This window comes from Polypterus senegalus, chromosome 15 (assembly GCF_016835505.1).
Source record: "Polypterus senegalus isolate Bchr_013 chromosome 15, ASM1683550v1, whole genome shotgun sequence".
Lineage (NCBI taxonomy): Eukaryota > Metazoa > Chordata > Cladistia > Polypteriformes > Polypteridae > Polypterus > Polypterus senegalus.
Window position 1 is genome coordinate 99316611 of NC_053168.1, and position 12454 is coordinate 99329064.

Genomic DNA, 12454 nt, shown 5'->3' on the forward strand with positions numbered 1-12454 from the left:
AGAGACAGCCTAACAGACAACAGAATTGATGGTCTAGCACACACATACAGGTTACATGAGCATCTTGACAGAGAGGTAAACTGAGAGAAGGGGAATGAAGTCAAGTAGAGCTAAAAGCCTTCCTGAACAGATGAGTTTTAAGTTGTTTTTTAAAAGAATTCATGGAGTCAGCTGACCTGATTAATTTCGGTAGGTTATTCCAGAGTCTGGGCGCTATACAGCTGAAGGCCCTGTCACCCATGGAGTGTAGATTAGTGTGGGGCACAACAAGATTGCCAGAATCAGAGGACCTTAGTGGACGGGCAGGCACATAGTGATGGAGAAGGTCACTGATGTAGTTTGGCGAGGTTATTTAAGGCTTTGTTGGTTATTAGTAGGATTTTATATTTGATTCTGTAAGACATAGTGTGCCAGTGAAGACGGAGCATGATGGGTGTGATGTGCTCGCTGCTGCTGGTTCGAGTAAAGACTCTTGAATAATCTGGAGCTGTGATATAAGATTAGAAGGGGCACCTGCCAGCAGCAAGTTATAATGATCTATGTGGGATGTGATAAAAGCATGGACAACTTTCTCAGCATTAGAAAAGAAGAGGAAGTAGCGAACACGGGATATGTTACGGAGGTGAAAGTAAGAAAGTTTCTTAATGTGATTTATGTGGATGGAGTAAGAAAGGAGGAATCAAAATACACCAAGATTCTTTGCAGTAGAGGCAGGTCTGATGAGATCACCGCCAAGATTGACTGGGAAGGAGCTCATTTTATTAAGTTGCATTTTAGTCCCAATTTGCAGGAGTTCAGTTTTGTTGCAGTTTAATTTCAAAGAGTTCTGCTCCATCCAGGTTTTAATTTCACTAAGGCAGGTTGTGAGCTGAGAAAGCTCTGATGAAGTTCCACTTTTAACATTGAAGTAGAGTTGAGTATCATCTGTATAAAAATGATAGCCCAGTCCAAAGCTACGAATAATATGGCCAAGGGGAAGCATATAAATACAGAAGAGAAGAGGGCCGAGGACAGAGCCCTGAGGAACTCCTTGTGTGACTGGCGCTGAGCTGGATCTGCTGTTGCCAAGACTAACAAACTCTTGCCTATCAGTCAGATAGGACTTGAACCACTGGAGGGCAGTGCCAGAGATACCCAGCATGTTCTCCATTCTAGACAGTAGAATGTCATGTCTGACAGTGTCAAATGCTGCACTGAGGTCTAATAGAATTAATATGCTGGTTTGTCCAGAGTCTGCTGCCATAAGCATATCGTTGGTTACCCGTAGCAGAGCAGTTTCACAGCTGTGCTGCACCCTGAACCAGACTGAAAGGGTTCCATCAAATTATTAGACGTTAAGTAATTGGTGAACTGGGAAGCTACAACACAATCAAGAGCTTTTGACAGGAAAGGTAAGTGGGAAATAGGCCAGAAATTGTTAAGATTGTCAGCATCAAGACCAGACTTTTTTAACATTGGGGTTACAGAAGCGATTTTAAAAGTGAGCGGCACAGAGCCAGTGTCAAGGGATGAGTTTATTATTGTTGTAACAGTAGGGATTATGGCATGAAGGCAGGATTTAAGTAGTGTGCTGGGAATGGGGTCCAGTACACAAGTAGTCGGCCTCATCTTACAAAGCAGGTTATTAACAAACGCAGATGTGACTGGTGAGAACTTAGAGAAGGAGTTGGAAAACAGAGATATAAACAGATGATGTATTTATGTTAGTTGAATTATTTAGATCTTTAATTTTGTTACAGAAAAAGTGGAGGAAATCCTCACAGACTTCAGTAGCAGGGGTGCGGAAATCCAACGCCAGACTTGTCCGACATGGGTAAATTGACCGTCGGACAAGCGCGTTTTTCTGGTTTCAGTTGTCCGCGGACAAGTGCAATTTCCTGGAGAAAAAAGAATTATATGTGCTGTGCAGGGCACATTTTTACCACTACTTTCAAATTTTAAACATTTGGGTACGTACGTCGTGCGGAAACAGACTACTTAGGCATGTTCTTCATGTCTCAAATTGGTATTCAATATTGCTTACAAAATGACGGCTGATTTTTCAAAGGGCAGTCACTCTTGTGGTCTTACCCTACTATTTACACGCTTGGAGATGCGGTCATTTTTTCATGCCGACATTACGATGTAATTTGATGATTTTTCATTATAATCGATAACTTTTATATATTATTGATAAAATTCATTTTTTCCACATAAAAATGCGGTCATTTCACCTACAATTCAATTGTTTTCTCCACATACAGCTTGTTATGCAGTTCATCTTTCTTGAAATTTGCGATTTCGCGTAGGTTGTGATATATTGAGGAGTTAAGAAAGTTATTGCGTGACATCAATTTTGATGAGCTGTCTATCGTTTTTGATTAGAGAATTTTTCATATAAAACAAGTTGGTTTCGCGCTGTCAGTTTATTAAAAATAAAGAAGAAAATATTCTAACGGTTTCCGAAAATGTTATGAAATATCGATAAAAATCTTCACTTAGACGCGATTATTTTTTCCCAACAACATCGGTAATATTTACTTCTTTGGAAATGTACCATCTTGCGGAATTTCAGATACTTCATTAGGAATTACCTGCGTAAGCCATAATGCACTGCGGTAAGCATGTTGTTCTCACTATATGCGTGTTGCTGAAACTGAAACAAGTAGCATCACGGATCAGAATGGGTCATTGCTTGATTAAAACTGGCACAACAGGCCCTGGAAAACCTACGGGAGCGTATTAAGGCCACGGTGAAAAGAATACGGACACAGGGTCACGGGGGTCTGCTGGAGCCAATCCCAGCCAACACAGGGCAGGAACCAATCCCAGGCAGGGTGCCAACCCACCGCAGGACACACACAAATGCACACAAGGGCCAATGTAGAATCGCCAATCCACCTAACCTGCATATCTTTGGACCGTGGGAGGAAACCGGAGCGCCCGGAGGAAACCCACACAGACACGGGTCTCCTAACTGCGAGGAATCAGCACTACCACTGCGCCACCGTGCCACCCTCGCAAACTAAATTTGATCTTAAGATGAATGTTTAATTTACTAGATTTTCTCAAACCCCGTCATAAATTAATGTAGCACATTAAATGCTTTATATTAAGTGTTCCCCGACCATGTTGTAAATTTCTGCGCGCTTCTTAAACTGACTTCCTCTTGCACTGAGGAAGCGCCGGCAGCAATCGCCGCACATTGACTTCATGATATTCCTGCTCAATGAACGTTCAGAATACTAAGATAAATACTTTATCTTTTTTACGATGAAATGCATTAAAGCATGTATTAGACATGGGTGGCGGGGGGCACGGTGGCGTGGCTGTAGTGCTGCTCCCTTGCATTAAGGGGTCCTCAGGTCTACGTTCAGTGTAGAGAAGTTTATGGCGGTGTGACGAGGCTCCAAAAAACAGGTTTAACTGAAATATTGTGTAAATGTTGGGTTTGTGATCTGGAGGTCGAACGCAGAATTCAATGGATGTTTTTCTAAGCAGGCTTTCTTTATTGCATGTTTGTTGTGTCTATCTTATATAAACCCCAGTTCCTATCCTTTGTCTTTCTCCATATAACCAATCACCACACAATAAACATCTTTGTGAAACTAAAACTAGTTATAAACCTAGACCTCAGAGTTTTCAGAACTTTAAAAATAATTTTCGTTATACATGTTTAATTATGCCATCCATTCAGAGGTCTAAGCTTATAACTAGTTTTAATTTCACAAATAGCGTTTATCGTGTGGTGATCGGTTATGTGCAGAAAGAAAAAGGATAGGAACTGGGGGTTTAGTACGGTCAGATAGAGACATGAGTCTAAAAGTAAGAAAAAAGTTGGTTCAATTCAAAAAGCGTTTTCTAAAGCTGAACGCTCGGAGGTTGAGCGTTATGCTAGGCTGTTCAATACTGCTTCTTTAGAAGAGTTTGACTCACGACCAGCTGTGGAATTCTGGCTGTCACCTGGCAACAGGCACATCACTCATAAAAAACCTGAAAAGTCGTCAGCATTCACTTCTGCAGGACCATCAGTCCAGGAACCATGCAGTCAGCTCAAACAGAAATAAACAGCATTCAGCCCATGCTGTCTGAGATAGTAACGATTCTTGGGGGAGAAGATGTTGTAAGACAAAAGCTGATGAACATGGAAGAAAATGAATCAGGACAGTGTTCTGTTATGTAACTGTAATATACAGTATGAAAAAAGAACTAGTGTAGTTATAATGAAGGCATTGTTTATTAGCCAGTTACAATAAGGGAATTGTTTATATAATGTTCTAGAGCAAGGTGGCAAAATACTACTTCCTGAAAGAACTTTTTTCATTTTTAAAATGGAAGTCAGTTTTGGTATCAATAAAAGAGATCAGAAAAAATAAACTATTTTTCACTTTTGTTATTTGTTTATGGGCAAGTGAATTTAACTGGCGGACAAGTGGATTTTCTAAGTTTACTTGTCCATGGACAAGTAGAAACAAATTTGATTTCAACACCCCTGAGTAGAAGAGGTAGTTGGGCCAGATGCAGGTTTGAGTAGTTTATTAACTACAGAAAACAAAACCCTTGGGTTTTCGTGGCCACTTTCTATTATTCTGCAATAGTGGGTGTTCTTAGTAGCAGTTAGTGCTTCTCTGTAAGCTCTTAGGTGGTCAGAGAAAGCCTGGATGTGCACAGTGAGGCCAGTCTTATGTAACATTCTCTGAAGGCGTCGGCCAGCTGCTTTCATAGATCGCATTTCTGAGTTATACCAAGGAGCTGAACGTTTAAAGGAAACCTCCTTATGTTTTAAAGGAGCTGTTTTATCTAATGCTGAATGAAGGGCTGAGTTATAGTGGTCAACAAGACTATCTACTGTTGACGGAATAGGTGCAGACAGTAAAAGATCAGAAATGGATCCAGAAAGGATAGAGAGGACAGATATTTTTAAGGTTTCTGTAAGAAATTTGTCGTTTAGGGTGGCACGGTTGCGCAGTGGTAGCGCTGCTGCCTCGCAGTTAGGAGAACCGGGTTCGCTTCCCGGGTCCTCCCTGCGTGGAGTTTGCATGTTCTCCCTGTGTCTGCGTGGGTTTCCTTCGGGCCCTCCGTTTTCCTCCCACAATCCAAAGACATGCAGGTTAGGTGGATTGGCGATTCTAAATTGGCCCTAATGTGTGCTTGGTGTGTGGGTGTGTTTGTGTGTGTCCTGCGGTGGGTTTGCACCCTGCCCAGGATTGGTTCCTGCCTTGTGCCCTGTGTTGGCTGGGATTGGCTCCAGCAGACCCCTGTGACCCTGTAATCGGATTCATCGGGTTAGAAAATGGATGGATGAATGGATTTGTCGTTTACAGGTAAGAGAGGTAAAGGCAGTGAGACAGTGAAAAATACTGTTTTATGGTCAGAGAGTCCCAAATCAGTGCTGTAAATATTGGCAACAGATAGTCCAGAAGTGCAGATCAGATCCAATATATGACAACCAGAGTGGGTGGGAAAATCAACATGTTGTGTCAAGTCAAAACAGTTCAGTAAGGAGTTAATTTCTCAGTTTAGAAGTAGTAATGTCAATATGGATGTTGAAATCACCAAGAAAAATAATTCTCTGAGAGTAAGAGCTTAGGTAGGTTAAAAGTTCAATCAGATCAGATATGAAGGATGCATTGTATTTTGGGGGACGATAAAGAACAATGAGTGAGACAGGACCTGTTTCCGTTATTAGTTTAAGAACCAGGTACTCAAAAGACAGTGGACAGTCAATTGGGATTCGTTTGATATTTAAGTCTGCTCTGATAATTACCGCTAGCCCACCTCCTTGTCTAGAGCTGCGAGGTTCTGTATGGAAAGTGAAACCAGGTGGAGTCACCTCCATGAGAGATGTCAATTCGTTTGGTTTTTGCCAAGTCTCCGTTAAACACAGTATATCAAGTTTGGTGTCAGTGATGAGTTCTGATAGCACCGATGCCTTACCATTAAGAGATCTAGAGATTTTTAAGATGAAATTCAGCAAAATATGTTTATTATATTATACAGAGAAAACTTTAACTTCATTTAAGTAATCTATATACTTCACTGGAACTGGCGTGAAGGATAGAATAATTAAACATGTACTATGAAGATTTTTCAATGTTCCTTAAACGTTTTGAAGAATCGGCGTTCTATGCATACAGATGGCTTAACATCTATTACAGAGCTGATTGTGTGGCGATCGGTTACTTGGAGAAAGAAAAGCAAGGACTGCAGGGGCGGCCACGCCAATATATATTGAATATAAAACAGAAAGAGAAAATAACGACACAGCTAAAAACGCAGCGGCAAATTTCGACAAAAGTTAAACGCTTGTGTCATGAGCACGAGGCGGCTATGCAGTGACCGCAACAAATGTGGCCATCCTCCGTGCATAAGATACCATATTGACATACTGTAGGTGGGCGAAGTGGCCACCGATTCTTTCTCTGCCCAGGGCCACCACAAGCCGAGAGCCGCCCCTAAGTACTGCTGCAATAAATAATTTCATCTAAGGTCACGCACAATCACTGCGCTGTGAAACCCATGTTTAATAACGTGCTTTAACTCCTATCATCATGAAAATGATATCACCTATACATCACAGTATTTTAGTTATTCAGAGAGCTGTACTATCACGAATGTAATGGATTCTGTGTCCAGTCGGAGGAAGAGAGCAGGTTTAAGAAGCAAGTAGTGATTCATACACATAGAGCACATAAAAGATCACATACAAAACAAAGCATTTAGGGTGCTACTTTAATTACAATGTGATTTGAGAAACTGGTTAATTAATCGATTCCTGCATCTGGATTTTTCTGTCCGTAAGCACATTTCGGCTTTTGTGCTTATGTCATGTTATAGTGTGAATTCTACGCACGGCGTTATACATGAGGCCCCTGGTCTTTTTGCGTTGCTGAGTTCTCCAGTGCTTGCTTTCTTTCTCAGGATGTACCAAACTGCAGATTTTGTCACTTGTAATATTGTAGCAATTTCTTGGATGGGTTTTTTCTGTTTTCACAGCTTAAGGATGGCTTCTTTCACCTGCATGGAGAGCTGCTTTGACCGCATGTTGTCTGTTCACAGCAAAATCTTCCACATGCAAGCACCACACCTCAAATCAACTCCAGGCCTTTTATCTGCTTAATTGATAATGACATAACGACGGACTTGCCCACACCTGCCCATGAAATAGCCTTTGAGTCAATTGTCCAATTACTTTTGAGCCCCTGGGTTTGGGGCTTGGGATTGTGTTAAAAAAAATGCTTTAGTTGCCTCACATTTTTATGCAATCGTTTTGTTCACCCCACTGAATTAAAGCTGAAAGTCTGCACTTCAATTGCATCTGAGTTGTTTCATTTAAAATTCATTGTAGTAATGTACAGAACCAAAATTAAAAAAAAGTTGTCTCTGTCCAAATATTTATGGACCTAAGTGTATTCTTGAATAAAAGCACACATGTTTAATTGATATTTGGATTAAAGTCTTCACACATTATACACTTCATGCCACTATTAGTATAACATGGAACAAGTTTCTGCTTTAGGTATGTGTGCAGCATTTCTTGCATTTCCTTTCATCCTACACTTACCCAGATCTTTGTAGACACGGAACACACATAAAATACATGTTTTCCAAATAACGATATACTGTGTTATTTACCGTATACAACTCCAGGCACCTCACCTCACACGCAGATATGGAGCCTTGAAGTGAGCTCCGTTTAGAGAGGGGGGGGGGATGGGAATGGGACAGTAGGCTGCTTGCTGCTTGTGCTTGTGCTGATCGACACATTTACAAAACAAAAGACGCTGTTGTAGAAGTACAAAGGGATTTAAGGTTGGCTGAGATTATGAGTTTTTTTAGGCTTTAGGAATTCTAGTGTTAATGATATTATGCACTGTAGAGGGAAAAATATGCAAATCCTTTCCAATCATCCTTTGAGGAACATTGTTTTTAAACATCTTAACAATATTCTCATGCATTTGTTGACAAACTGAAGATCCTCTGTCCATCTTTGCTTTAAAATGACTCAGCCTTTTCGTGGATACTGTTTTTGTACCAAATCATGATTACAATCACCTGGTGACATCACTTGTCTGAAATCACATCATTGTTTAATTTTTTTACCTCATTACTGGCCCTAATTTTCCCCTGTCGCATTTTTTTTTGTTATGTGTTACAGGCCTGTAATCTAGGAATGTATGTACAGTACATTAACAAATGAAATGAAGCTGACCAAACAAACAAAATATCTTGGGTTCATACTGTCGGCAATGAAATAAAAATCAAAGTCAAGTTAAGAATTACTTCAATTTTTTTTTGTTTTACTTATTTGTATTTTCCATACCGTCTCAGCTTTTTCTAATTTGGGGTTGTAATTGGAAAAACAAGGATATTCATGTATGAGATTCTTTTAAGTGGTCTTCACCTAGCTGAACAAGAGTGAGTGTGAGATTGATAGAGTTCTAGCGCTGAAGTCTGACTGCTGTTAGGATTTTAAGCCTACCTAGTATATTTCCCACATTTGTTTAGCAGATTTATGACCACTGTCACTGTTGTTATAACCCTGTGTGTTTGCCTTTTAAATTCTTTCTTCCATTGAATTTGAACTTCCCACCCATGTCTAAAACATAAAATGCATTAATTCTCCTGTACTTCCAGACTTAATTTTACCAAGTCCATTTGTAGCCTTCAGTCTTTCCTGCATATATTAAGAATGATCTTTGTATACTCTACCTTTCAATTATTAAAATCGTTTACCATTTCATAGATACAAAAATGGACTTTGGTGAAAGAAATGTTTTGCTTAAGCATATATAGGTAGGGGTTGCATTTAAGGGGAATTCAACAGTATAATCTGATCTGTAACAGCTTGTAAATGAAATTATAGCCATTTGGAACATTTTAGACTTCTAGTAGGTTTCAGTGCAAACTTAGCAGCTACTGAGCCCATATCTGGTAAATCTTTTTTTTTATTTACTTAAGTACACACCACATGCCTGATATTTATCTTTCTCTTGTGTGATATAGTGATTGAAGGAACGATCAACAGCCTTGTTGGAAACCACAACAATATGTTGCTGGTGTACCAGGATGTTACACTGAGATGGGCTGCCCAGCTTCCCCATGTCCCAATTGCACTTAGGGTTGCAAACTTCCAGTAAGTACCTTGGATGAGAAATGAATTAATACATTTGAATCAGTAGCATCTATAATATTTTCTAATTATTTTGATATATACTGTTCATTTTAATTGTTTGCTTTAAGCAGTGTTTGGTTACTTTTTAGCAAAAATCTCATTACTTGCCTTGAAGAAAGGAAAATTTGGCTATCGGGTCACCTTGCATTTTAAGTATTGTCTGATGTAGATTTTTTGCAATTTTACCTCCACTGTTTATAACCCAAATGTCAAAAAAACCTTGCAATGTATCAAAAACATTACAACAATCCGTTATTTAATGTTGTAGCTTGTAACTTTCATTGTTTTTTGAAAAAAATACACCCATGTCAAATTTGTTGACCTCAGAATGCTCTAAAATAAACCAGGGCAGTCAAGTGTTTATCACTCTGTAACATCACCACTTCTTTTAATAACACTTATTAAACATGTGGACTCCAAAGGCACATGCTTGTTAAGTTAGGGGGGAAATTCTACCTGCTATTTAACCATTATGTAGTCTTCAGTTGTGTATGGGGCCTTTTGTTGCCATGTTTTGTTTCATAATACGGCACACAATCTCAATTGGAGATAAGTTACGGCTGCCGGCCGGCCGGCTTGTCTAGTAGTCGCAGTCTCTGCTTATGAAGCCATGCACTTATAATATGGTTTTGCATTGTCATGCTAGAAGATGCAGGGGTGTCCCTGGAAAAGACAGCTTCCAGATGCCAGCATATGTTTCTGTAAATTTGTACATATTTTTCTGCATTAAAGGTGCCCTTACAGATATGCGAGTTGTCCATGCCATGGGCTACTGACATACCCCCATAACATGACAGATGCTGACTTTTAGATCTGATACTGATAATAGCTTGGATGGTTCTTTTCCTTGTTGGTCTGGAGAGCACAATGGCAGAATTTTCTAAAAACTATTTGCAATGTTGGCTTAACGGACCACAAAATACAATTCCACTGTTCTGCTTTCCATCTCAAATAACATGAAGCCCAGATAAGTTGATGTTGCTTCCGGACAGTGTTGTGATGTATGGCTTCTGCTTTGCATAGTAAAGCCTTAACATGCATCTGTGGGTTCTGTGGCAAATTGTGTTGACTGACAAATGTGTTTCTGAGCCCATATCATGATATCCATTATGGATGAATGACGGTTTTTAAGGTAGTGAAGTCTGGGAAGTCAAGCGCATTCAGAAGTGGTTTTCAGCCTTGCCTTTTATGCAATGAGATTTAAACAGATTCCTTGATTTTTTAAATTATATTGTAAACTGTAGAGGATGAAATGCCCAAGACCCTACTGATTTGTCTTTGGGGATCACTGTTCTTAAAGTACTGGATTATTCACTGACGTGTCTGTTGACAAATTGGCAAGCTTAACACATACTTACTCTTGAAGGGATAGGCCTTTTTTTGGAGAGTCTTATATACAGGGTGTTCCAGATCTAATTATGCAGTTATGAATAGGCAAACACATTACACTTGTTGTTCGACTGACAACTGTCTCCCTGCCATTTTGGAATGCAGGGCAGGTGCTGCCATCTATCGGCAACAAAAATAATTTTTTGTGAATTCTCTATGTAATAAAATTAATAAGTTATACCATAATGAAAATTGCATAATTAGATCTGGACCACCCTATACTATGAGTATGGACAAATTATTTTCCAGACATAAGATGCTAAGCACTTCAGCTGACAAGCATGTGCAGAGCCTCCTGATATTGTAAAAGAAAAACCTGTATTCGAAGCCCATTGCTGCACAGTTTTGATGAAGGTGAGATTGAATAATGCCATCTGTATCTCACATACATAGTGCAGTATATAGACTTAAAATGCAGTCATTTTGATTGACTGTTACCCTTTCTGTAATTTTCAAAAACTCACCTGGCTTTAGAGCTCACTTTTTTGTTTTTAGTGGGTTGCTTTGAAAGATGTATTTCTTTTTAGATTTAATTTTGCTTCAATATGTTGTGTTTGGAGTTGACATCCTGATTAGCTATTTTTAATCCTGGATACTGCTACAAAGGGAGATTGCATTGGTTGTTCACATTGTGATGGAAACCGGGGCATCAATGAGCTCCAAACCCCTAAACACAATGACACAGAATCACAGATTCAAATAAAGGATGGTTTATTAACCAAATTCTTCCACAAAGTCACACAAGTAATTTCTTGCCACAGTACCTCACCTCACGATATCTCTCACCACCACACTTCTCTCCTCCAGGTGAGTGTTGCTCTATGTCCTCCCGGCTCCGACTCGTCAGGATAAGGGAGTGCAGTCCCTTTTATTAATGACCCGGGCGTACTTCCAGTGCCAGGCCCACTGCCCGATGGAAGTACTTCTGGGTTATATGGAAATCCCACTTATTAGGGAACACATCTCCCTTCAACACCCCATTGCAATACCCATTGTCCCCCGCAGGGGTGTGTTGCCAGACTACATCTTCCTGCATTCCCTGCTGCTTCTCAAATGGCTGCCGATACAAAGGGCTGCTGCTGTCTCATGTACCGGGGGAGTAACTTGTCTCCTGCAACATCTTTCATTCCCACTGGGCTGTCTGTCCATCTCCCCTGCCCATTACTTCTGTGCCCGGTCCCTTTCTTTCTCCTGGCCAGGATGCCCGTCCAACCCATGTGTCATTTACAACATATTTAAATATATGATCTACAGTAGTTTTAGTTAGAATATTCATACTATGGTTGATGGTGATATAAAAAGATCTGTGCATTTTCTGAAACTGCATGATTCTATAAAGGGTCATGGGAAGCTGTAGTCTGTCTTGGCAGTGTACAGCTCTAAGCAGAAATCATTTCTGGACTGGGGGCCAAGTTTAAACAACAACTCAAACCAACACCATGTCAGTGTTAGATAGGTCAGTAAACTTAACTACAACTCTCTTCTCCAAGAGAAACTGAACAATGGTCTAGGCACTGTTAGCCAGCTTTGCCACTCACTACACCAATTTGCCTGAACAGAATTAGCTTTTATTTAATGTAAGATAGGTACATTTCCAAATGTTAGATATGTTTATATTACCCTTGAATGTAGTTAGTGATAGAAGACGGGTGTTACTGGAATGGCTGAGTGGTTTCTTAGGAAGGACTATTACAAATTGTGTTAAAATTGCCAGTTGAGTACTGAACTTTTTACTAATTATGACCTACATTTGAATGTCTCTTTGCCATATATAAACTGCACTTTTCATATTCAGGCAAACTGACTTGAAAATCACCATGACAGTGACATTCCTTTTCACAAACACTTTTCTTATACTTTCCCCTATTTGTCTGTTTAGTTTTACCCTCACAGTTTTGTTTGAATTATTTA

General features: G+C 39.8%; 1 protein-coding gene across 4 annotated transcripts in view; it reads left to right on the forward strand.

Moving 5' to 3' along the window:
* bbs9 (Bardet-Biedl syndrome 9) overlaps positions 1 to 12454 on the forward strand; it is a 448663-nt gene that overhangs the window by 196689 nt on the left and 239520 nt on the right. For all 4 annotated transcript variants that reach the window (XM_039736257.1, XM_039736258.1, XM_039736260.1 and 1 more), the window contains exon 9: positions 8986 to 9115. In XM_039736257.1, the coding sequence (XP_039592191.1) occupies positions 8986 to 9115 (130 nt within the window). The remainder of the gene's footprint in view (positions 1 to 8985; positions 9116 to 12454) is intronic.